This window comes from Quercus lobata, chromosome 8 (assembly GCF_001633185.2).
Source record: "Quercus lobata isolate SW786 chromosome 8, ValleyOak3.0 Primary Assembly, whole genome shotgun sequence".
Taxonomy (NCBI): domain Eukaryota; kingdom Viridiplantae; phylum Streptophyta; class Magnoliopsida; order Fagales; family Fagaceae; genus Quercus; species Quercus lobata.
The window spans coordinates 55,516,092-55,543,735 of record NC_044911.1 but is presented as its reverse complement, the minus strand read 5'-3'; the positions used below and the strand labels follow the sequence as shown (position 1 = coordinate 55,543,735).

Sequence of the window (27,644 nt, the reverse complement as noted above, 5' to 3'; positions counted from 1 at the left end):
ATTACAACCTAATCGAGAGAAAGAAGAGAAAAGAAATATAGAATCAAATAATGTTGTAGATTAGACATCTATATATATAATAATAGGTGAAACTGAGAGAAATTCAAATTAAAATTCTAAATTAGAGTTTCAATTTTGCGTCATGTGTCTTAATTAAATTATTTATTCTTAAAGAGTTTTATTTCTTAATTTTAGAATCTAATGTGGGACCACATCATAAATATTCATCTAAGTGAGTTATTAAATACAAAAATCAAAGAATCTAGAATAAATGAATTGTAAAAAAAAAAAAAAAGTGTTTCACTATAATTAAAAAAAAAAACATAGACAATTTACATTTTATACTTAATAATATCCTTACAAAATTTTTTTAAGAGTTAACAAAATATAAAAATAATTATCAATAGTATTTAAATTATATATATAAAAATTATATTATACATTTTATTATATATCTTTAAATGTATTTATATATTTTTATATATATATATATATGTATAAATTACAAACTACTTATGCATTGTTAAATATTAGCATTGATACACCATGTTGAATATGCTAGTATGGATGCGGAAGCGAAAACATAAAGTATAGAACACAGTAACACACGAGAGTTACGCAGTTCAGCCTAATGGCCTACATCCACGGAGAAAATCCTAAAGGACTACATCAATAATTTATTAGAGTATAGTACAAATCCTATGTTACAATGAATCATAACATGTGTATATATAGTAGACTAAACCTTAGACTAATAGACTTCTAGTACAAGTAGGAGACTTGGCTTGCACACAAAGTAGAATTAGGCTTGGGCCTATGCTAATGGACTAATATATCTCTAACACCCCCTCTCAAACTCAAGATGGAAGCTTGATGAAATTTTGAGATTTGATAAGGTTGAGAAGATCCCTTGAATGAAGTTTGGCTCTGTGACGGTAGTTTGAGGAAGGCAATGGTCTTGCAGTGTTGATGCGACTTCTAACGTTGGTTTGACTATACCGAAGAATTTTGATGGCAGTAGTAGAAAGCCAAAGAAGATGAACGCAGAGAAAAAAAAAACACCGAGGAAGACAAAGATTACTCTTAAATGTACCGCAAGGACAGAAAACTATGGCCACAGGAAGGTGGCTTTGATACCATGTTAAATATTAGCATTGATAGACCATGTTGAATATGCTAGTATGGATGCGGAAGCGAAAGTATAAAGTATAGAACACAGTAACACACGAGAGTTACACAGTTCAGCCTAATGGCCTACATCCACGGAGGAAACCTTAAAGGGTTACATCAATAATATATTAGAGTATAGTACAAATCCTGTATTACAATGAATCATAACATGTGTATATATAGTAGATTAATAGACTTCTAGTACAAGTAGGAGACTTGACTTGCACATAAAGTAGAATTAAGTTTGGACCTATGCTAATGGGCTAATATATCTCTAACATGCATAATAAAGTAAAACAGTCAAGTGTTGGTACAAAAAGTTGCGACAATGTCTTGACTACGTCCGGCTGAATTTGATACCTATATACAACCGAATATTCATTCACTAGAGAGTAGAAACACTCTCACACAGACATCACACAAACTACGTTTTTGCCACGGAAAAACTATGCCTAATCACTGTCACTCAAAATCCTGAACAAGACAAATTCTCCACGTGTCACCATACAATACCCCCAATTCACTTGGCCCAAAATGAAAACCAACCGTTACAAATATCTTATTAAAAAGAAGCGATAATATCATAGAAATTTACACAACTTGACAGTTGCTACAATTCATCATTGGTCAAGTTATGAGTAGTAGAAGAAATGTGAAGCCACGTATACCCATTACTTTTTCACTATTATTCATAACTTGTAACAGTGGTGAACATCACTACACAGCCTGGCTACTTATCCGAATTAGCGCGTCTACTTATCACAATCAGCGCGTCTACTTATCACACTCCTAGTTCTTTCCTTAGCGTTGTGGGTAAGTCCCAACGTCTATACTATATATATGTCCAACTCTCCTCTTTTTAGCTCTCACTCCCTTCAGCAAACACAAACACAAACACAAACACAAACAAAACCCTTTGCCTACTTATATCTACTGCTACTACTTCAATATACAAGCTAATTAAACTCAAAGTACTGAGAAACAAAGAGTTTTAAGACATATATGGACGATGCTTGCATGGTGAACTTGTCATATGAGGAGGTGATGTTGGCTTCGAAGAATCCTAAGAAACGAGATGGGAGAAAGAAGTTCAAGGAAACAAGGCACCCAGTGTACCGTGGAGTGAGGAGGAAGAACTCAAGAAAATGGGTATGTGAAGTGCGCGAACCAAATAAGAAGTCGAGGATTTGGCTTGGGACTTTTCCCACCGTAGAAATGGCAGCGCGTGCACATGATGTGGCGGCAATTGCGCTCCGTGGCCGTAACGCGTGTCTCAATTTTGCCGACTCGGTATGGAGGCTTCCGGTTCCGGCGTCGGCAGCAGCAAAGGATATTCAGCGTGCAGCATTGGAGGCGGCTGAGGCATTTCGGCCAGCAGAGTTGGACGATGTTTCTGGGGATGACTTGACGCAGAGTTCAGAAAATGCAGCTGCAGCAGTGACAGTGGCAGAAACAGCAGTGACAGTGGCTGCGGAGGCAGAGATAGAGCCGGAAAGTGTAGTTTTTATGGATGAGGAGGCGGTTTTCGACATGCCAGGATTGTTGAGAGATATGGCAGAGGGGATGTTGTTGCCTCCACCGCCTCATTGGTATGGTGGAGATGACATGGAAACTGACAGTGAGGTTTCATTGTGGAGTTATTCAATTTGATTGTTATTACTAGTAAAATTATAGCTTAGTGCTGCAGTGTGATGGGAGGGAAAAGTTGGAGTGGCGATGTCATACTGTACAAAAGAATTTGTTGTAGCATGAAAAATAAAGGAAATCTCCTATTTGAGATAAAGTGTGAACACATTACCATAAAAAAAAAATTCTGAAGAAGAAGAAGTGGAGTGGTAGTGGACGAAGCTCAGGTGCTGCCATCTGGAACTCTTATCTTGGTTCTTCAAACTTCTGGAACTTTCAAACAGCTAAAGTTTGATGACTGAGACTTGGAAATTATATAAAAAAAAGAAAAGAAAAGAAAAAAGCACTGCATTGGAATGTGATATTAGAAAAGGCAATGCCAACACGTGGATGTGGGTAAGTGGTGGGACTTGAGAATGGAGCTTCCTGAAGCTTTCTTTTATTTATAAATTGTCAAAATATTTGTTTATTTGTTAAAAAAACCCCTAAATTTGAATATCTTTTTTCTAATTAACCAATCTAATCACTCTATTATCATTTTATTTTGTAAAACACTATCTTATATCATATGGCTTAATAGCCATAAGTTATATATATATATATATATATATATACACATATACACACATATATATAGGATCCGACTAATATGTGCCCTTAGGACACACCTTAACAAAACTTTTTCGATTTCCGATAAAACTTTTCCAAAATTGATTTATTATTATGTGCTCTTAGGACACATATTAATAAAATCTATATATATATATATATATATATATATAACAATAATCCCAAAACTATATGCCAAATGAAGCCGCTACTAAAATATTTATTTTTAATAATCAAATTGAAATGGACACCAATTCAGTACTCATGATGTAAACATACGTGAATTTCTTTATTTAATGATTTTTTTAGGGGGGGGGGTGCCGAGGGCACTGTTATAACTCCACACTTTTCATGGTGAGAAAAACTGTAATAAACACTGTAATGTAATAGATATTCCTATGGTATAATTATTCGGTTGTTTGGTTATGTTTTTATTATAATGAATAGTTATTCCTTATGAATAACTATTCTTCAAAATGAGGAATAACTATTCCTTATCAAAAGTACTGAATATCTATTCATTCACCTTATGTAATAATTTTTTTTTTAAAATTTCCTAAAAAGCCATTAGTTGCCACATTTTCAAAAGGAAAGAAAATAAAATTTCCTTGTTGTTAATTATTAGCTCTATTTTGAATACCTTAAAATTAGTGTATTTTAGGAAATTTGACTTAAAAATAATTTAATTATACATTCTTTTTATACTCTACTAAATTGTGGATGCATATTTAGGATTCTATTCCTAAATAGTTATCAAACTAATGAATAGTAATACTTATTACATTCCAATTTAATGTATTCCTTATAATACTTATTCCTATTCCATGTAATAATTATTACAGTGTACCAAACATGCCCTAAAAACCACTTTACCATAAAGTGGGATGGAGATGGGCATTCAAGTTACCTTCATCTCAAACTTTTAATTTCATTAATATTAATTCCATTAAAAAATCACAACCAGCTGTTTGATTCAACATCATCCTCACTAACTAATAATAAATTCTAAAGATTCTAAAGATTCTATAGAGGAAAAACAAGCTTAATAGTATTGAGCTTAATTTAGCAGCATAAAACTAAAAAAAATAAAAAAATAAAGAAGAAGAAGAAGAAGAAGAAGAAGCAGCTTAATTTAGCATATAGCTCAAATGTTTTATTTTCATTTATTTTTATTCTTTCTTTCAAATTTCTAAGAAGGAAAAAAACCACATATAGGGACACAGATTACAGCCCATGCTCAAAACGTGTGGGATTTTGGCCCAATACAATAAATTTGTAGAAAGTGGGTCGAAGAACTAGGCTCTAATGAATTTGACAACGGCTAGTATGGGTTTGGAAGATGATCAAGCAAGAACAAAGTAGGTAAAACTGAACGACTTCACCATCCGAGGAGGTCCAACTTATATAAATTGGTTACAATTGAATACAAGAACAATTTAGATTGCTACAGGGTTCTCTCTCTCTATTTTTTCCGATCCTCTTCTCATGGAGGGTCTTTCACATTATATATCTCCTTTTGGACCATCTTCATCCTACATTTGTTGATTATCTGAACCCTTACTTAAGTACCTGTCCCATTAGATACTCTCTTTGGTTTTCTGTGAGTTGTGGTAGTTAAGGCAGCGCTGTTTAGAGGTCTTCTCCACATAAATGTGACCAGAAAAGTAGTTGCAGTACATTTAATACGGTCGTGACAGCTTTTCCTTAGATATTTTTGGGTTTCCTTCCTTTTCGTATGTTCATGAGGCATGTCCCTATCATTAAAGTTTCTTGGAAGGTCACTCTAATTACTAGAGTACGTCCTTAAGCTGCATTCGTCCTTGAGTTGCATTCATCATATCTGAAGAGGAGTTCCTCCTCGAACCACCCCCTAATCATTCCTTACTCATGAGACTTTAAATTGGAACTTCTAATAACTATTTGTTCCTTCTCGGACCATCCAACATTTTCAGACAAAACTCAAGGCTCAATACATGATTCTGGGCCCTTAACCCTACACCACACATTTTTGTCTTGCATACTAGTTCAGTTGAAAAAGGAAGTCATCAAGCAAAATTAGGCCACAAAACTCCCAATTCGTAGAGAGAGAGAGAGAGAGAGAGAGGGAGAAAAATTATAAATTATAAATTCTTCATTTTTTTTTTTTTTTTGAGAAAATAGATTCTTCATTCTTGTTGTAATAAATAGAGAGAGAAGAGGTGTATCAATAATAATAAAATCTGGCAAAAACAAAAGCCTAATGGATAAAGTAAAAAGAAAAAGTCGAAGCATGGAGTTTGTATTGTTGTTTCATTCAACATCATTCTTCCTGACTAATAAAGATTTTATAAACAAAACATTGAAAATAATGACACATTTAATATGGTAACAAGGCTAGTACGGAAAAAAAAATTAACCATCAACAGGCTGCAAAATACAATGCTGTGTATAAGAAAAAAAAATATTGAAATAATATTTGAGAATCAAATAAGAACAATTGAAGTTGATGTGGTGTTTGCTGTGCCTGGCAATAAAACGGTCTCAAAGTCACCATTAAGCCTTTTTCATTTTCAGGTTATAGCCCTTCTATTCTAGGGTTCTAGAACTTCATTGCATAATCTTAATCATAAAAACTAGTCTCAATGCTATATAACCAATGGGAAAATCAATACATTTTCTTTTCAGTATTAAAGTTTCAATTGTACATATTAAAAAGGTTTAAAATCCAAAATCTATTGTAAGAGGAATACCTTGATCAGAGGTTATACAAATTTAGTTTGGTAGATGCTCATAAATAAGTCAAGCATTTTAATGGGCAAGCATTTATACTGGGTTGTGTTTTTTTGCCAAAATTCATGGCCGTTTCAGCAGCTTTTGCTAGTTCTCAACGTGTGCTTGGTTTGCACGGAACATTATTCTTGGGCTCACAGTCTTGCAAGCCCATTTACAATTTTTTTTAAAGCCCAGAGGGGTATGGAAGAAATCTCTTTCACCATTCAAACATAACTCCCTAAATTCCCCCAAATGGCTTGCATTGCATGACTGTTTCAAGCACATGGACATAGAAAAAGATAAGGACAATAGTCTCGGGCTCATTTGGGCCAGTTGTCTGTAGTATTGGGCCACTTTTTTTTGCTTGGGACATTTGTATTAGGCTATATTGGCTTATTTGTTTATTTATTGAAATATAACTTTTGTTTTTATGTTTTTAAAAAAAAAATATTAAATAACTTAATATCATATGTTAGCAACTAACATTAAAAAATTATAATATATTAAAAAAAAGAAAATTTTCATTTAAAACCCTATACCTATAATTTAAGGGTGTAATAAATTAAAACACATGATTTTAAAAGTAATAAATTAAATATTGAAATGTTAGAAAATAATAAATTAAATCATGATATTTCAAAAAGTAGCAAAATAAAACATCAGTCCATTGTATATACATTATATTTAAAATGAAATTTCCCTTTGAATTTGTTACTCTTGGAATATATGATTTAATTTGTTACACTCTTAAATTAATGGATTGGTCACTAAAAATAGGTACAGAGCCAAAACGAGATTTATTGGCAATGCCCCTCCCCCCCACCCCCCAAACTTTTAAAAAAAAAAAAATTATTATATATATATGTGTATTAATTTTAGTAATTTTATTTTAAAAAATTACATCTTATATCCCTTTTGTAAGGACACGATTCGCGACGGACCGTAACCGTATCGGGTTCGCGTCACGTAAAAAGGCCCAAACAACATCATTTGTAGAGCGTGGGTTTGAAAGGCTAGGCCTTGGTCGCCAGGCGGTGGGTTTTTCGTGATGTTCATACAAGGTTAAGTCTTCTTTCACCCCTGGAGCCTTTTTCCTGGAGGTGGGCTGGGAGGCTCTGATTTTTAGCCATTTTTCCCAACCCCTTCTTTAGGTTACTTATTTTTCCTTTTATACTCGCCTGCGTCCACTGTCCTTCGTCCACGTATAGGGTCAACCTTTCCAAGGCTGATACTTGTCCCATCAGTCCATACCCAAAGTCGTTGGGAGTGGTTGTAAAAGCCAAAGAATGCGGCTCTGTCAGGTTCAGAGCATTGAATGGCAGTAAGGGCAGTTTTCCCCGGATATTTTAGATTTCCTTTCAAACTTAGTCCTATGCCGTTTTTGCCCCTCCCTTTGGTGGGGCTTTGGGTTTGCCGAGGACAGAACTGTCCTCGGCTGAATCTCAAGGCTATCCCGCCGAACTTGGGCCACAGCCTTTCCTTGGCTTGGGCCTCTGGCCCCCTTCACGGGTAAACGGGCCCGGCTCATAAATTATTTGGGCTCCACAATAACCCCTCAAAACCCTGCGGTCCAACCTCTTGGTTGGAAAGGGGGGTTTTGGTAACACCGAGCCTCTATTATGGCCCAGTCAATTCGGCCTATCAACAATGCTGGCGGCTCTTCATCTGCCCAGGAAATGCACCGGTCTATGAGACAGTCTTTTGATTTTACGCTTGATGCGTTCTTATCGTTTGGGTATCCAAAACGCGCTTTTAATGACCTCTATTTACGAGACTACTTTAATTCGACGATTTGTTTTGATGAGGTGGAGAAATGGAACCGGCATGTTTGTGTTTGCAGATTCCTTTGGAGATCTGAACCTATTAAATGCCTCCCGCTCGACCCTCTATATAAGAAGGAAGGTAGGAGGTTATTGTTTTTGTAAAGAGTCCCTTTTCATCCTTCTGAGATTTGAAATACTTGGCCTCCCCTAGAGTTTATTTTACCCACCAGTTTATACACTAAATCGTGATACACTTTACCATAACAACGAGTGATGAAGGAGCCATACCCCTCCCGTAAACGCCACGTTCCAATAAAGCTCGTAATGGCTCGGTCAGGACAGGGATGGCGAAGACTCAAAATCAACCTCACCTTTCTTTCAGCCAAAATCCGAAGCAGGGACTCGTCACGTCAAACCTTCGGCGTGACTGAGTCGAGGACACCCATCATCGGTACCATCCGCTCTCTCATGAGCATACCTAATATGGCACCAGTGTGTTAGGAGTCAGGACTGAAGCAGGGTCCAAGCGCCCCTGCTTTTTCCCCTCTTCGTTCACTGGCGCCTCCCTCCGCCTTTCTTTCTTAGTCTTCCCAGCACCAGATCCATCCTGGTGCTTTTCCTTCTCCCTCTTTTGCTCATTTTTCTTTCTTTTCATCTCTTCTCTCTTCTTCTCCTCCTTCTTTTCATTCATCTCCTCCATCTTCTTCTTCCTTCTCCTTCATCTTTTTTCAAAGAAGGTTCTTCTCTCAATATGAGTAATACTGAGGCAGAGATTGGAGAGACTTTGAAGACGAGATTAAAAGACACCTGGCTGTTTACTTATCTGTACTGCGGATGTTATCGTTGCTTCGGCAGTTTACCTTTTGTATAGGCTTGTTTGAGCCCCTCTTTGTACGTTGTAATAATTTTTCATATTAATAAAAATTGTTGTTATTTTACTTCGCATGTTCTGTCTCTATGTTTTTACAAATTTGCAAGCGCTGCTCGGCACAATAATATAGCATTTGAATCAATGACAACGGCCAAAAATGGTTGCTAATAAAAAGATGTCACCATAACTTTGATAGAATTGTTTGACATAGCAATGCGTACCTGTGAATAACGATACTTGCCCGAAACAATGCCGAGATTAGAACTGGATGCTCTATGCGGTGTAGGAAGTAATCATTCGAAGACATATTACCCGCAAAAATGAACAGCCCCCTTAGGCTACCGAATAGTGGAGCGTCCCGCCATCATCCTAACACTCTCATTGGCCTTAACATTTTACAATGTTTGAGCCGAGGACTTTCCCCATAGGCTTGAGTCCGAGGACCATAGTTCAGTTTCTCTCTTTCCTCAGGTATTTCACAAGGTGCCGAGCAGGAGGTTGCCCTCGGCAACAGTTATTCCTCGGCATGGGCTGTAGTCCCTAGGCCCCCATGCAGAACGGGGCTGGGCCGCTAATTTACTAGGCCCACAAATTAAAAGGTATTTTCGTAATCTTTGGTCACGCGATACTTTTTGGCGTCCCAGTGTTCGAGGTGTGCCTTCGCGAGACTCCTTTAATTTCATGGTTGCAGATGGCGTTGGAAATCGAGCCGGAGATATTTTGTCTGTAGCATTCCTTGGGACGCTGCGGGAATTAAATGCCACCACCTTATCTTTTTAAATAAATAGGAGAGACAGTTGTTTTACTTACGCACAAATCCTTCAGTTTCCTCCCTTAGTATATCATGTTTGAGGCGAGGGTTAGAGAAAAGGAACTCTCTCCGCCACAGATGCGCCGTGTCCTCCTGAAACTCAAAATAGTGAGGTACAGGCAAAGGTGGCATAAATTTAAGGGAATATTCCGTTTCGACAGAGGGGAAAGGGTGTTTCTCCCTCTTTTAGTCAAAATCCGAAGCAGGTTCTGTTCATGCTAGAATTTTGGTGTGTCAGAAGAAAGATTCTCCGCCATCATCACCTCTGCCTTGTTACAGGCAAATTTTTGGTGAAGGCTCCTCAACTCCCGGCTCCCTGCACCTTTCCTTCAGCGATGTGAGGCTCAAGTTGGGTTCTTTTGCTGCCTGAGTTATGGGCATGCAAAAGCATTGAGGAAGAACAAGGTTTTGAAGCAGTAGCCAACCTCTCCTCTGTGCTACCTCCTCGGCTTTATCTCATTCTCTTGTATCTTCCTTTTCAATTATGTAGCGAGTTTTGACATAAGCTGATTCCAGCTTTTCATTGTACGCTGTACTATTTCTTTGTTTTGGTAAAAAGGGAAATTTATTTACTTGTTTTGAATACTATTCTTTTCGCAACACTACTTTGTGAAAGGGTGTGCTCCATGTGTGTGTTTCTTCAATGATACTTAGAGCGGGAAACCTTGAAACATAACCCAACTAATTCTGATTTACCAACACTACTAGGCATTACGACGATAATTCATAGTAAGTTAAACTTAGGAAACTAACCGAGGTAACAATTGAATATTCTATGATAAGTGCGAGAATACCGTCCGAGGAGTTTGACTGAGCAGTAGAGAACTCAGATTGTTTTTCAGGCGACATATTGCTCTATATTGCATCGATCCCTTTGGTGCTGCAGACCCGAAAGCAGACTTGAGAATCCTCGTAATTTAGGAACTAACCCAATTGTTAGTGGATAGTTTTCCTCGGATAAATCCTAAAGTCCATGTAATGTAGTTTTTCCTTATATGTAGTTGGTTTCCCCATAGGCTTGAGTCCGAGGACCATGCAATGTCTTGGTTCTGCCCAAAACCTAGTTTTCCTCATCCAAGTAGTTGGTTTCCCCATAGGCTTGAGTCCAAGGACTATGCAATGCCTCAGTTCTGTCCAAAACCTAATTTTCCTCATCCAAGTAGCTGGTTTCCCCATAGGCTTGAGTCCGAGGACTATGCAATGCCTTGGTTCTGTCCAAAACCTAGTTTTCCTCATCCAGGTAGTTGGTTTCCCCATAGGCTTGAGTCCGTGGACCATGCAATGCCTTGATTCTGTCCAAAACCTAGTTTTCCTCGTCCAGGTAGTTGGTTTCCCCAGAGGCTTGAGTCCGAGAACTATGCAATGCCTTGGTTCTGTCCAAAACTATAGGCTTGAGTCCGAGGACTATGCAATGCCTTGGTTCTGTCCAAAACCTAGTTTTCCTCATCCAGGTAGTTGGTTTCCCCATAGGCTTGAGTCCGTGGACCATGCAATGCCTTGGTTCTGTCCAAAACCTAGTTTTCCTCGTCCAAGGTAGTTGGTTTCCCCATAGGCTTGAGTCCGAGGACTATGCAATGCCTTGGTTCTGTCCAAAACCTAGTTTTCCTCATCCAGGTAGTTGGTTTCCCCATAGGCTTGAGTTCGTGGACCATGCCAATGCCTTGGTTCTGTCCAAAACCTAGTTTTTCTTGTCCAGGTAGTTGGTTTCCCCCAGAGCTTGAGTCCGAGACTCATGCAATGCCTTGGTTCTGTCCAAAACCTAGTTTTCCACATCCAAGTAGTTGGTTTCCCATAGGCTTGAGTCCGTGACCATGCAATGCCCTTGGTTCTGTCCAAACCTAGTTTTCCTCATCCAGGTAGTTGGTTTCCCCATAGGCTTGAGGACCATGCAATGCCTTGGTTCTGTCCAAAACCTAGTTTTCCTCCCAGTAGTTGGTTTCCCCAGAGGCTTGAGTCCGAGGACTATGCAATGCCTTGGTTCTGTCCAAAACCTAGTTTTCCACATCCAAGTAGTTGGTTTCCCCATAGGCTTGAGTCCGTGGACCATGCAATGCCTTGGTTCTGTCCAAAACCTAGTTTTCCTCGTCCAGGTAGTTGGTTTCCCCAGAGGCTTGAGTCCGAGGACTATGCAATGCCTTGGTTCTGTCCAAAACCTAGTTTTCCACATCTAAGTAGTTGGTTTCCCCATAGGCTTGAGTCCGTGGACCATGCAATGCCTTGATTCTGACCAAAACCTAGTTTTCCTCATCCAGGTAGTTGGTTTCCCCATTGGCTTGAGTCCGTGGACCATGCAATGCCTTGGTTCTGTCCAAAACCTAGTTTTTCTCGTCCAGGTAGTTGGTTTCCCTAGAGGCTTGAGTCCGAGGACTATGCAATGCCTTGGTTCTGTCCAAAACCTAGTTTTCCTCATCCAGGTAGTTGGTTTCCCCAGAGGCTTGAGTCCGAGGACTATGCAATGCCTTGGTTCTGTCCAAAACCTAGTTTTCCACATCTAAGTAGTTGGTTTCCCCATAGGCTTGAGTCCGTGGACCATGCAATGCCTTGATTCTGACCAAAACCTAGTTTTCCTCATCCAGGTAGTTGGTTTCCCCATTGGCTTGAGTCCGTGGACCATGCAATGCCTTGGTTCTGTCCAAAACCTAGTTTTCCTCATCCAGGTAGTTGGTTTCCCCATTGGCTTGAGTCCGTGGACCATGCAATGCCTTGGTTCTGTCCAAAACCTAGTTTTTCTCGTCCAGGTAGTTGGTTTCCCTAGAGGCTTGAGTCCGAGGACTATGCAATGCCTTGGTTCTGTCCAAAACCTAGTTTTCCTCGTCCAGGTAGTTGGTTTCCCCATAGGCTTGAGTCCGAGGACTATGCAATGCCTTGGTTCTGTCCAAAACCTAGTTTTCCTCATCCAGGTAGTTGGTTTCCCCATAGGCTTGAGTTCGTGGACCATGCATGCACTTGGTTCTGTCCAAAACCTAAGTTTTCCATCCAAGTAGTTGGTTTCGCGCCATAGGCTTGAGTCCGTGACCATGCATGCCTTGGTTCTGTCCCAACCTAGTTTTCCTTCATCCATAGTTGTTTCCCAGTAGGCTTGAGTTCGTGGACCATGCAATGCCTTGGTTCCTGTTCCAAAAACGTAGTTTTTCCTCGTCGGTAGTTGGATTCCCCAGAGGCTTGAGTCCGAGGACTATGCAATGCCTTGGTTCTGTCCAAAAACCTAGTTTTCCTCATCCAGGTAGTTGGTTTCCCCATAGGCTTGAGTTCGTGGACCATGCAATGCCTTGGTTCTGTCCAAAACCTAGTTTTCCTCGTCCAGGTAGTTGGTTTCCCCAGAGGCTTGAGTCCGAGGACTATGCAATGCCTTGGTTCTGTCCAAAACCTAGTTTTCCACATCCAAGTAGTTGGTTTCCCCATAGGCTTGAGTCCGTGGACCATGCAATGCCTTGGTTCTGTCCAAAACCTAGTTTTCCTCGTCCAGGTAGTTGGTTTCCCCAGAGGCTTGAGTCCGAGGACTATGCAATGCCTTGGTTCTGTCCAAAACCTAGTTTTCCACATCTAAGTAGTTGGTTTCCCCATAGGCTTGAGTCCGTGGACCATGCAATGCCTTGATTCTGACTAAAACCTAGTTTTCCTCATCCAGGTAGTTGGTTTCCCCATTGGCTTGAGTCCGTGGACCATGCAATGCCTTGGTTCTGTCCAAAACCTAGGTCCATGTTTCCCCATAGGCTTAGTCCGTGGACCCAATTGGTTCTGTCCAAAACCTAGTTTCCTCATCCAGGTAGTTGGTTTCCCCATAGGCTTGAGTCCGTGGACCATGCAATGCCTTGGTTCTGTCCAAAACCTAGTTTTCCTCGTCCAGGTAGTTGGTTTCCCCAGAGGCTTGAGTCCGAGGACTATGCAATGCCTTGGTTCTGTCCAAAACCTAGTTTTCCACATCTAAGTAGTTGGTTTCCCCATAGGCTTGAGTCCGTGGACCATGCAATGCCTTGATTCTGTCCAAAACCTAGTTTTCCTCATCCAGGTAGTTGGTTTCCCCATTGGCTTGAGTCCGTGGACCATGCAATGCCTTGGTTCTGTCCAAAACCTAGTTTTCCTCGTCCAGGTAGTTGGTTTCCCCAGAGGCTTGAGTCCGAGGACTATGCAGTGCCTTGGTTCTGTCCAAAACCTAGTTTTCCTCATCCAGGTAGTTGGTTTCCCCATAGGTTTGAGTCCGTGGACCATGCAATGCCTTGGTTCTGTCCAAAACCTAGTTTCTTTTGGCGCTGGAACTTGGTTTTAGGGGAGTTAGCTCCTCGGCCAAGCCCCTAGAACCATTCACGCGATTAACGCTGACAAGCATAGCCCCTAATCAAGAAGCATAGCCCCTAACGGAACTTTACACTAAAACTCTATAACCAACCGTTAGAAATGACAAAGGAAGTATCTTGACCTACCGCCTATGCCAACACACAAGCCCTTCCCACAGACGGCGCCAATTGTAAGGACACGATTCGCGACGGACCGTAACCGTATCGGGTTCGCGCCATGTAAAAAGGCCCAAACAACATCATTTGTAGAGCGTGGGTTTGAAAGGCTAGGCCTTGGTCGCCAGGCGGTGGGTTTTTCGTGATGTTCATACAAGGTTAAGTCTTCCTTCACCCCTGAAGCCTTTTTCCTGGAGGTGGGCTGGGAGGCTCTGGTTTTTAGCCATTTTTCCCAGCCCCTTCTTTAGGTTACTTATTTTTCCTTTTATACTCGCCTGCGTCCACTGTCCTTCGTCCACGTATAGGGTCAACCTTTCCAAGGTTGATACTTGTCCCATCAGTCCATACCCAAAGTCGTTGGGGGTGGTTGTAAAAGCCAAAGAATGCGGCTCTGTCAGGTTCAAAGCATTGAATGGCAGTAAGGGCAGCTTTCCCCGGATATTTTAGATTTCCTTTCAAACTTAGTCCTATGCCGTTTTTGCCCCTCCCTTTGGTGGGGCTTTGGGTTTGCCGAGGACAGAACTGTCCTCAGCTGAATCTCAAGGCTATCCCGCCGAACTTGGGCCACAGCCTTTCCTTGGCTTGGGCCTCTGGCCCCCTTCACGGATAAACGGGCCCGGCCCATAAATTATTTGGGCCCCACACCTTTAATAATATCATTGATTCTTTTAAGAGTAATGTTATTTTCACAAACTTTTTTATAACATTTTTACAAACTTTTTTGGCAGCAAATTCTTATTGGTTCACATACGGGCACACCACTTATCTCATTTTTTTATTTACCAGTAACCACTTATTACATAAATAATTTATAAAAAACTTATAACTCTAGCATTTTTCTCGTTTTAGTGACCATAAAAAAATTTATAGATCTAAAATCTAAAACAAAATATACAAGCCCCCCCCCCCCCAAAAAAAAGCTCAACGACAAAAATTACAAGTAAAACTAAAAACAAAATTAAGCTCAATTAACTAATTTTATCCAAAATAAATAACCTTGCCCTTTAAAAAAAATTCTACACAAAAATAATTTTGTTCTTGCTTGCCAAAAAAAAGAAAAGAAAAGAAAATCCTAACGGCTAAGTTGCAAAATTAGAGGTTGAAATCTCAACAGTAAAACTGCCCCTCTTAACTCAAAGTTCTGGCTCCGTCCCTGTTTACTCGTAATAAGTTCTTATATTCTTTTTGGTGAAATCAGGAAGCATTAATCACAAGCAAGATATAAAGTTACCCTAGAATTAATTTTTATTTAAAAAAAATATTTTAGAATTCTCAACCTCTCTCTTTTACCTTTGGAAACCTCTTTTAAGTTTTAAGTCTTAAACCAGTCCATAAAAAAAATAAATAAATAAATAAATAAAAAATCTTAACCCAACAATTAAAAAAAAGAAGAAGAAAAGAGTATTGTAAAAGTGGGAATCCACCCGAAAAATATGAGAATTGTTTTGCACTTTACACCCCAAAATATGAATTCATGCAATAACCACCCTAATTATAAGTAAACAATGCAAATAGCACCCCACCGTCAATCTTAATCATAAGCTTCGTTTGCTGATTACAGCTCTCAGCTTTACACCACTGGAAATCTGTGTAATCGACCGAATCGACGGCCAACAAAGCCGACTTCAGATCTCCAACAAAATCTCTACCCACAGGTAATTTCTCTCTCTCTCTCTCTCACTAAGTTTTCATTATCTTACATTCTCTGATCTGAAAATGCTTGTGCATTTTTATATTTTTTATATTCCCTAGTATCTGTTTGGTTGCCGAGAAAGCGTAGGAAAATAAAAACAGGAACTTTGGTTGCCGAGAAAGCGTAGGAAAATAAAAACAGGAACTTAGGTTTCTATGAGTCTAATCCAAGCATATATAGTTCTATTGAGTTGAGTTTGAGTTTTTAATAGTTTTCGAGATATCAAAAATGTGGCATACTTATTGCCTTTCAATTCTTCATTTTCTTTCACTTTCTTGAAGTTTCCATGCTACCAAACAGAGGTGAGTGGTGGGTGTCTATCGAATTCTTTAACTTCAAAGCCAATTGTTGATTGTAGGTGTTTTTTTTTTTACCCCTTGTATTTTTACTTTTTGTTGCAATTCCACATATATATGTTGAATTTTGGATCAAATTCTATGCCATGCAGAGTACCAAACTGAGGGTAAAAGGTTTAGTGAATTTGCATATGACTCTGTTGTTTATGGGCAATTGGGTTTGGAGGTTTTGAATGTGATTGGTTGGTTCTGGCAAAAAGTTGGATTGTGGTTGTTTTTCGGCTTAAGCGCAAATGGGTGGGAGTATTGTGATATTGATTGTTCATAATCACAACAGTTGGCTTTTGTAAAGTTATTTTTTTAAGTTAGATCATCTCTCATAACTTGATAATTGTAAACAGAGTTTCCTAAGATCTGGATTAGTTATGTAGTTTAGATGACGTGTATGTTTCATATGACTTCATTATGCAGCTCTAAAAGATTTCGTTTGGCCTTTCTGCGATTGTAGTTGTTTGAGTGTATTGGTGGTCATGAGTGATGTGATGTTCTTTTGCTGCAATTTAAATTGGGGGGTGGGGGGGAATTTGATTTGAACCTTATACGTTTCCATTGGAAACACTAGGAAACGCCATTTGGCCTAAAGGTCATTGGTGAGCGATGCGAGAATTTTGTTTTGACTGAATTTTAGTTTGAAAGCTCCACCCTACCTTTATTTCTTTTTGGTATGTTACACATACCTGATTAATCTTGAACCCACAACTCACCCTCCACCCCATTACTGTGGTAAGAGAAAATCCCATGTGATCTGGAGCTCATTGGAAAGCTATGCCTTCCTTAAAAAATGCCTTTAGGCTTTACTCTCTTTTCAAGATGTCTTTTTGCTATGAATGTGTCCATGGATAAAATCTGATGGTGGATTTTGGAATCAAGTGAATATATATTTATTCATACTTACCTATTTGAGTAAGATTCTTATGAAGATTTGTATTGCCTTTGGGTTAGAAGGATTTGTGGTGCTCATAAACAGAGACTTGATCACTTAAGAACTGCCTTGCATATGCCTCTCCAAGAGACTTAATTTCATAGTTTACTCAAAGCCTTTACCAACAATGCTCATAAATGGTTGGTGAATTTAGAACAATCATTGGTTAAATTCAAAGCACATGTTTGTGTGTGTTTGCCATTCCTTGCTTAGTATGTACAAATTATCTTTTAGAGCAGGATTAGCCTGTCAAAAATAGTTATTATGAAGTACTGGTCTGGTTGTATTGTTCCTCAAGGTAGAGACTTTAATATGAAAAGTATTGGTCAGGTTATTCTTTTGTGTGTGAGGCTTGAGTCTTGCCCAGCAGCTAATAGTCATGCATCAAAAGTCCAAGCCATAGGATTCTTTTAGGTTAGTTTGAGGAATATGCTCAGTCTTGATAATTTTGTTATATTCTTTTCATTCCAACTGCAGTAGGGGGATAGATATATCATACTCTGTCAAAAGATTTAAAATTGCAACAGGTATCAAGCATTGAACTCTTAAGAAGTTTTTCTGTCTTCATTTTTTGGGTGGTTCTAATTAGATGTTTAGACATGGATATCACCAATCAAACAATAAAAACAACAACCAAGCCTTAATCCCAAAGCTTTGGGGGTCAAATATGGATTCTCAACAGAGTAATCAAGAGTGTCCACATGTGGTGTGGTTTCAGCTGTCCTCTCAAAAAGCCAAAACCCCATTTCCTCTCTCTCCCTCTCTGAGTCTCTCTTCCTCAAGTGCTGCCTCCTCCGGCAGATCTCCAACCATTTAATCTTACTCCTCCATACCCTCCCCTCTCCTCATCTTATCATCAAGAAAAGAGTGGCCACATGTATACATCCTAGCAAACCTTTGCCTACTTTTCGCTGCATCTAGGATCCAATGCAATGTACTGCTTGTAGGGGATGCCCCAATTTGTATTTGTAGTGGATCTATTCATAATTAAATGACTAAATTTTATGCTGGCTGTCAACTTATTGAAACCCTCCTCCTTTTTCTAGGCTTGGGACCAGATGCGTACAAAATATTTGACGCTTAACATACACACTGAGGGAGTTAGATGTCATCTTATTAAAAAGAAATTGTCCAACATAGATATCATCTATCTAAATATTCCATATAACAATGATAACAACTTTGATTATGTCTAATTGTGGCTTTTTTAATCATGTTTTGTTGAGCCATTGCATATTTTATGAAGCGTTAAAAATTTTCTGGTTAAGTGCTATTGCCTTCTCCAATTTTGGTTGCCTTTTGTCATTGGAATTACTTATAGACAACTTATACTACTGGCTTTCTATTTCCTAGGTACCACTGAATAGTTCTTAGATATGAAATCACTGATAGGAGGTTGGCTAGCAAGTGTTCCATTTTTTTGTTGCGCGATAAATGGATTCTAGTATTCTGGAATTTAGAACCCATGATAGGAATATTATCTCTGCTACATTGACTAACAAGAATTTATGGTTTCTACAGATGTCTAATAATAATAATGATGCGGAGAATCCTAAAGTTAGTGACATCCAGAAAGGTCCAGAAGCTCCTATTCCCTCAGGTGAAATTCAAACAAACTGGTTCAGTAGCTTACTCCAGCAAGTCTCAGTCTATGGTATAGCTGCTGGGTACTGCATATCTGCATCCTTGCTATCTATCATAAATAAATGGGCTGTCATGAAATTTCCTTATCCTGGAGCATTGACTGCTCTACAATACTTCACAAGTGCAGCTGGGGTCTTCATTTGTGGCTGGCTTAAGTTAATTGAGTATGACAGGCTTGACCTTTTGACCATGTGGCGCTTCCTTCCTGCAGCTATTATATTCTACCTTTCTCTCTTCACCAACAGTGAGCTCCTTCTACATGCCAATGTTGACACCTTTATTGTCTTCCGTTCAGCTGTTCCCATCTTTGTTGCAGTGGGAGAGACCCTCTTCTTGCACCAGCCATGGCCATCAATTAGAACATGGATGTCACTTGCCACTATCTTTGGAGGAAGTGTACTTTATGTGCTAACAGATTACCAGTTCACATTCATGGCTTATAGCTGGGCTCTAGCATACCTGGTAAGCATGACCATAGATTTTGTTTACATAAAGCATGTAGTCATGACTATCGGTTTGAATACATGGGGTCTTGTACTGTACAACAATCTTGAGGCTCTCCTACTGTTTCCTTTGGAGCTGCTTATAATGGGTGAATTGAAGAAGATAAAGCATGAAATCACAGATGAGACAGATTGGTACTCTTTTCAGGTGGTTTTGCCAGTGGGGTTATCATGTTTGTTTGGTTTATCCATCTCTTTCTTTGGGTTTTCTTGCCGGAGGGCAATATCTGCCACAGGATTTACTGTTCTTGGTATAGTGAACAAGCTATTGACTGTTGTGATTAATTTGGTTATCTGGGACAAGCATTCGACATTTGTGGGTACATTGGGACTTTTGATTTGTATGCTTGGTGGCGTTTTGTATCAGCAGTCTACAAGCAAAAAGCCTAAAGATGTAAAAGAAGTAAAAACTCAAGAGACCGATGAGGAACAACAGAAGTTACTTGAAATGCAATGCAACAGAGAAAGCAACGGCAACCAGAAGGAAGCTGCTGAACCAGAAGTGGGAAAATGAAAGGGCTTTTATAAAGCAAAATCTATCATATTGCTATAAAATTCATTTCTTGGGTTCAGCTTTTCTGATTGGCAAATTCTTTGGTCCACAACTTGTTATTTGAACAGCCTAGACACTTCATTTATGAAAAGAATTTTCACAGTGCAATGGTTGGCTGTTCACGGATTAGCTGTACCTACCGTGAATACCAGTCAAAAATGAAGGTTAAGCGGAGGTTCAGACACGACTGATAGGATTGAATTGGCTCTTTGTTTGATCCCATCTCATTTTCTCCAAAACTAATTCTTTCTGTGGACCTCTACAGTAGCAATAATTTGACATAGAAAATATATATTTAGATGTAATATTTGCATTCTTTTGTTGTAATCTTGTTAAAACTTTCAATGATCCAAATGGTCACAGTAGAAGTGCCTTTGATGTTGATACTGATGCTTTCCACAATGCATCCATCAGATTAGTGATTAGTAAATTTCTCATGGATCCTAAAGACCAATTAATCAACAATTGATTATTCATTATTGTGGGTTTCCCAAGTATGCCAGTTGGACTTGACTTATATGTGGACTTAAGTTGTTACTAATCTGCCCAATTCTCTCCTCATTTATGTTTTGCCTGATGCCATGAGAGGGAAAAAGGATACCATCTTTTCTGAAGATTTTTTTTTTTTTTAATCCTTCTAAGTTATTTGGTGAAATCTTCCAGTACAGCCCAGAGACATTCCCTAAACCCAACCAATGCAAACAAACAACACCTACTAGTTAAGGTAAAAACATTATAAATTTGACCTTATGGTAACACATGTACTGTGGGTTATAGTTTAGCCTTTTTTTTCTTTTCTTTTTAAAAAAAAAATTATCAACCCAAATAAAAAAGAAACGTTTTGATTTTTTTTTTGGTTTTATAGTTAAAAAACAATCATCTAGAACAGTCCTCTAATAAGGAACTTGGTTCCCTCAACATAAAAAAGAAAAAAGAAACCTATTAGTTTCTTGTGTCTCTTGACCTAAAGAGCATGGAGAAAGAAATTAATCCATTGATGTCTTAGTTTGATAGTATTGAACTTGTGTCTCTTGACCTAAAGAGCATGGAGAAAGAAATTAATCCATTGATGTCTTAGTTTGATAGTATTGAACAAATCTCATAGGTTAACAAGAGATAAATATATGATGGGACTTACATTTAAAAAGACCTATATATGGTCAATATTAATTAACTTTCTTAAAATATTCCACCGGGTGGATGATTTCTTTTTAGAGAACAAAACTCATTCAGAGAACAAGAAACATCAACAGAAAGAATTCTAAGATATCCTCAATGCTCATAGGCAATAAAAATAATTTTACTTGCTATAATTCTACTTGCTATAATTCATTCGCTATAATTCATTCATAATTCAACATATAACTTCTATCGGGTCCGTTTAGATTGAGCTTATTTTTGCTGAAACTGAAAACTGAAACTGAAAATACTGTAGCGAAATAATTTTTAAATGTGTGAATAGTATCATGAAACCCACTTTTAATGAAAAAATTGCAGAAAAGTGAAGTTTGTGAATCTCGTGGATTCACTGATGTGCTGAAAAAGGCTTAAAAGTCAAAATATTCGATTACTGTTTATTTACCGTACATAAACAGTAACCTTTGTCTCCCATTACGCGTGCAAAAAAAAAAAAAAAAAAAAACAAACGCAAAAGAGGAAAACAGAGGCGCCGAATCTGTCAAATCCAAACGCTCACATCATCTAAAAGAATTTCAGTGTTTACACTTACATTCACATCTGTTCTTATGTTTTTCTTTCTCTGAATTTCACAGTGACTATTTTACACAGTTGAAAAAAAAAAAAAAAAAACATTTTACACAGTTTTCTTGCTTTATCACGGAGAAGGACACAGCAAACACAACTTGAAAAGCTTCAAAAACTCGTAGCACTTTGTGAACGTGAACAGACTCTTGCGTCTTCTACTAGGTTTCTTTTCCCTTCTCATGCCTTCTAAGTCTTCTCTGTACATAAAATCCACATCATCCCCAGTGTCAGTCATGTCATCTGACCCAAAAAAGCTATCCCCCATGATTTGATAATTCTTCTTAGAAGAGATACATTTCTTTGTACTCGTACTATCAGCTTCACAAGCAGTGTCTCTACATGAAACACCCGAATCCATGAATGAAACAAAACTCGGAGAACATTTTTTGGGTTTTGGTTTCCTTGCAGAGAATTTTTTTTTTCTTTTTTCTTTTTTCTGTGTAAGGTAGGGTTTTATACTGCATGCATGCGATTCGGAATGAATACGATTCCTAATACTACACGGATTACAGGCCCAAAACAAAAATAAATAAATAACAAAATTTTTTTTTTTAAAGAAGAGAAATAAATAAAAACGGGCTTTTAGGAAAAATATAGTTTATTTATATACCCCCAATTAGACTACACCTTTGCGTTGGAGAACATACTATATGAATGGGGCGGAGCCACGTTGCCCCTGGGGGGGGGGGGGGGGGGGGGGGGGGGGCCGTGGCCCCTGCAAAAAAAAAAAAAAAGTCCACCAGCCTATGGGCCCCATCCCCCCCCCCCCCCAAAAAAAATGATGTACATCCGGTTCCCCTCTCATTTCTATTTAATTCACTCCCAGGCCCCAGCATGCTCTAGTTTCAATTGTAGGACTCTTTTATATTCTAATAAAACAAAACATGGCCCCTTTATATTTAAATACCCAAAGACACTACCCAACAAAATAACATTTTATCACTTATTCTCAATCTCAAAATCAGGACCCTTTCTTTTGCTATTCTTTTTAGAGAGGTGCAACGTCTACAAAATTTTTACAGTATTTTTACAAATCATAAGTGATTAGTTGTTATTGGTTCAAATTTGAACCTAACACTAAGATTACTTTTTTGCTCGAACAATAACAATCAGTAATAACCCGTCACTTAGGATTTGTTATAAAAATGTTGTGAAAATATTGTAGACATATCATTTCTCTTCTTTTTATTCTCTTCTTGTCTTTTATGTACACGCCACCACCCACTCCACTGGTACCAGTAGCCCCCAAATAAAACAAAACCTCAGCTTAGCCCTCCTTTCAAACTCAGTCCTCACGATCCAAAAAAAAAATAAAAACCTGGCCATTATTTTCTTTCTTCTTGCTTTCTTAAAATAAATCATTCAGAGGGTGAGTTTTCAGTTTTCTTTTCTTTCTTCAGCACTACACCTTCATCTCTTTTTTTTGTTTTTTTTTTTTTTTTTTTTTCAACTATATACGCTTACTTAAATATTTACATGCACTTTAATTTTTCATAGATTTTTAGAGAAATATATGATTGAAGGCATGGGGAGGTATGAATAACATCCATATAATTAATAATAGCAATGATGATAGGTTGACTGTTTAAATTACAGTGAAAATTTTGTTTTTTTCTTAAGTACGAATAACATCCATATAATTAGGTAAAAATTTCTAATTAAGAGTTTATTTTTTAAGTTCTTTTTAGGTTAATTTTTGAGTCATATTCTTAAAGCTTAAAGAATTATGAGCAAACGAAAAACAATTAATGCATTCTTTAAGAAAAAAGATGTTAGCAATTCAGAATTTAGGACACCTATGGTTGTAGAAACAAATATGGCTGTAGAAATAAATGTTGATACTTCAATGCCTAATGAACACCCTTCCAAATGTTCAAGAACTCAATCTGAAGAGATAGATTGTGATCCAGGATCACGTAAACAAATATGTAAATTTTCTATAAACAAACAAGATGAATCCGACGAGTTTATCTGAAAGAAGGTCCATATCAACCTAAAAATATAGACTGTCCATACAACAATGATAATCATCGTCGTCGAAAATCGGCCCTCCCATGTAAAAAATCTTGGCTACGCCCCTGTTAATATGATAAAATTGATAGGAAAAAGTTTGACCACAAAAAATTGGTTGTAGACTAAGCTTACAACTCCACTTAATATTTTTTTTTAATTGAATGTAAATTTTGACAAATCCACCATTAAATTATATTTTCTTTTGATATCCTCATGCTTGCAAAATTTTAATAAAATTAAATACTAATAGCTATATCATCAATTAAATGTTTCAATTTCTAATTTTTGTAATCTAAAATTATACATAAAAAATAATTTTATGGATCGAATAGTAAATAGTATCAAATTGGCATGAAATTTGACATGTGTTTTAAAAACATAAAGAATATGCAATTTAATGGTTAAATTTTCAAAATATATAACTATGTTAATTTGTTTAGTGAGGGTGGTAGTCGTAGTCTACAACTAAGTTTGTTGCCAAACTTTGCCCAAATCAATAATATATTAAAGTCAAAACACAATCAAAATCCAAATTAACTTCTAATTGTAGTCTTATTTGCTCCAAGAGTCCATTTTAATTATCTTAGTTTTAATGTCAAATGACTTATTTATAATACTCTAAAGCTAAGATGACCACTCATCATTACTATTATTAAATATTTCAGTACGCAAGTACAAGTTATAACCTTTTTTCTTTTTTCTTTTTTTTTTTGAGATAATATAGACAGAAGACAGGGAATGAGAAAGGAGGGAGTGGGAAGACAAGATTTATAAAATCAAATTAGACACTAAAAATAATAGTAGGTTGCAAAAAAAAAAAAAGGGCAAGTAGTTTTTTTTTTTTTATAGAAAACACACAAACTTTATTAATAATTAAAAGCAATAGATACGTTATAAAGAAGTGCCTGTACAAGAAAACAAAAACTCTCTTCAATCCAAATAGAAAAATCAAAGATGCCTAAAGCATGTTTAGCTAATTGGTGAGCAGGAATATTGCCGTTCCTACGAACATGAGAAAATAAAACATTCTAAAACTCAAAAGAAGTAACCTGCATCCCATAAATCAAAGCAGCAATTGTTGAAGCAGCATGAGAATTTCCACTCATAGAATGAACAATATTAAGTGAATCTCCTTCTAGAACAAAGTCCTGAATACCCATATCCTTAGCAAATTCCAAAACAAATTCAAAGGCCTTTGCCTCAACTTCAATAGCTCCTAGAGGACATCGAAATTTCTTGCTAAGACCTACAATAAAATTTCCAACATGGCCTTGAATCACAACCCCCACTCCAGCTTCTTTTTGTTCCTTAAAAACAGCTTCATCTACGTTAATCTTATAAAAAGGAAAAGCCGGAGGCTCCCATTTTGAAACATGAGCTTGAGAAAGCTTCATTGGGACTTCCATAGCCATCCAATACTCCTCCAGGTAGTGAGGACACCATAGAATCAGTTGCTTCCCATTCTTCCTTAATCCACCATGTTGAACTTCATTCCTATTTGTCCAAAGTGCCCATATAATTGTGATTGCAACAACCTGATCTTCACACAACCAGTCTGCCTTCATCAAGATAAACCATAGGAAATCCATAAAACACCTAAACTACACAGAGGCAAAGTCATTGAAATTTTGAAATAACATCCATGTTTCACGTGCCTTAGGACATTCCCAACAAAGATACAGCAATGATTCCAAATTATCACCACATTCCTCACAACCACCCTCCAATATAACATGCCTATGTACTAGATTCGCCTTTGTTGGGAGAATATCACAGGATGCCCTCCAAATAAAGTGTTGAATCTTATGAGGAACTTGGATCTTCCAGAGCTTTTTCCAAAACAACCTCATGCTATCACCATCCAAGCTTGAATCAGATTCGATAGGCTTACTCAAATACATAGCAACTTTGTAGGCACTCCTAACCGAAAATAAACCATTTGAAGTCTCTACCCATAATTGTTTATCTTCAGGAAGCCGAGTACTCAGTGGAATACCTCCTATAATTTTTGCCTCAAAGGGAAGGAAAATACGTTTAAGTAAACTAAAATTCCATCACTTATCTTCAACATCAATCAGATCACTAACCATAGAGATTTGTGGATAAATAACTCTAGGGGAGATAACCTTAGATGAAGGAGAGTTAGGAATCCACTTATCCTCCCATATTCGGATTTTTTGACCATTGCCAACATTTCATCTAATCCCTTTTTTAACAATTTCTTGGACTACATAAATACTTCTCCACATGTATGAAGGTCTATTTCCCAAAGAGGCAAGAACAAAATCACAATCTTTAAAATAACGTGCATTAAAAACTCTATAAACAAGAGTATTATTAGTCATTTGAAGTCTCTAGCCTTGTTAAGACAAAAGAGCCAGATTAAAAGGCTTGAGCAGTTTGAAACCCATCCCACCACATGATTTAGGCACACACAACTTCTCCCAACTCAACCACACCATCTTTCTTTCATCTTGTTTTTGTCCCCACCAAAAATTTCTAATCATACTAGTCAAATCATCACAAAGGGAATTAGGGATTTTGAAGCAGCTCATGGTGTATGTTGGGATAACTTGAGCAATTGCCTTGATCAAAATTTCTTTCCCGGCTTTAGAAAGCAACTTCTCCTTCCATCCAGCTAACTTTTTTGCCAATTTTTCCTTCACAGCATTAAAAGTATTTCTTTTATTCCTCCCAACTAAAGATAGAAGACCTAGGTATTTTTCGTGTTGTCTAATAATCTGAGCTCCAAACCTTGTCTTAATTTCTTCTTGAAGTTGCTGATCTGTATTGCTTGAGAAAAACAGAGATGTTTTAGCCCTATTCAATTGTTGGTCAAAAGCATCTTCATAAACTTTTAAGACATGCTGCAAAGAATCACACTTCTCCAAGCTAGCCTTACAAAAAATAAGACTATCATCTACAATAAATAAGTGTGAAAGAATAGGAGCACTACGACAAAAAGCCACCCCTTCCATCTTACCTTCTTGTACAAATTTTTTAATCGAAGCAAAAAGACCCTCTACACAAATAAAAAAAAAAAAAAAAAAAAAAAAAGGAGACAAACGGTCCCCTTGCCATAAACCTCTTGAGGGAATAATATTACCTCTAGGTTTACCATTAATACGTACAAAATAGGAAACATAAGAGATATGTTGCATCATCACACCCCTCCACCTAGAATTGAAACCCAATTTTTCCATAATTTTATCCAAGCAAATTCACTTCACTCGATCATATGCCTTACTCATATCCAACTTTAAAGCCATCTCTCCGATTCCCCCCCCCCCCCCCTCCCTCCTCTCTTAGAATTGATGTGATGCATAGTTTCAAAATCTACCAAAACATTATCAGTAATTAACCTTCCATGCACAAAAGCGCTTTAGGTATCACTAATAATTTTTGGTAAAACTTTTTTAAGTCTATTAGCAAGAACTTTAGAGGCCAATTTATAATTTATAAATCACATTACAAAGACTAATAGGACGATAATTAGTAATACGCTTTGGATCTTTATTTTTTGGTACTAAAACAATATGGGTTTCATTAAATTTTGGTGGAACAGTACCAAGATTAAGGAAATCCAAAACATTTTTAGTAACCACACTTCCAATAGAAGGCCAAAAGTGCTGGAAGAATAAGAGGGGCATACCATTTGGACCAGGAGATTTAAGAGGATACATTTGTTTAAGAGCTTTATGAACCACTATTCCTTGAAAATCACCTGTAAGTCATTCATTCATATTTGTAGAGACCTTTTGGAACAATGGCTTCCAATAATTCAGCAAAATCTGATGGGCAAGAAGACTCAAACAAGTCAGAATAATATTTAAGCACCACACCCTCCACAACTCTGTCATCCTCCTGCCAAATACCATCTTCATCAAACAACCCCTCAATACAATTCTTTTGATATCAATTAGATGCTTTTGAGTGGAAATAACTTGTATTTCTATCACCTGCTTGAAACCAGTTTAGGCAAGATCTCTGATGCCACATCGAGTTTTCTTTGTCCAGCCAACAAATGAGCTCCACCCGAGTATCCCTCATGGAGATAATATTTTCTGGAGAAGCTGGTTGCATTTCTAGCCACTGTAGATGCTTTTGAAGACGAGCAATGTTCTTCCCAACATATCCAAAACAG

At 37.6% G+C, this 27,644-nt stretch overlaps 2 protein-coding genes across 3 annotated transcripts; both read left to right on the top strand.

Annotated features, from left to right (window-relative positions):
- The first annotated feature begins 2,050 nt into the window (after positions 1–2,050).
- LOC115957722 (dehydration-responsive element-binding protein 1D-like) lies at positions 2,051–3,477 on the top strand. The gene has a single exon (XM_031076034.1). It carries the CDS (start codon positions 2,173–2,175, stop codon positions 2,818–2,820), a length of 648 nt encoding a protein of 215 aa, XP_030931894.1. The 5' UTR covers positions 2,051–2,172; the 3' UTR covers positions 2,821–3,477.
- A 12,054-nt stretch (positions 3,478–15,531) lies between these two features.
- LOC115958449 (GDP-mannose transporter GONST3) lies at positions 15,532–20,185 on the top strand. Of its 2 annotated transcripts, none has more exons than XM_031076860.1 (2): positions 15,532–15,707; positions 18,545–20,185. In XM_031076860.1, exon 2 carries the CDS (start codon positions 18,545–18,547, stop codon positions 19,682–19,684), a length of 1,140 nt encoding a protein of 379 aa, XP_030932720.1. In that variant the 5' UTR covers positions 15,532–15,707; the 3' UTR covers positions 19,685–20,185. The 2 variants fall into 2 exon arrangements, with proteins under 2 accessions (XP_030932720.1, XP_030932721.1); XM_031076861.1 differs by lacking the exon at positions 15,532–15,707 and adding an exon at positions 15,778–16,047.
- The last annotated feature ends 7,459 nt before the right edge of the window (positions 20,186–27,644 follow it).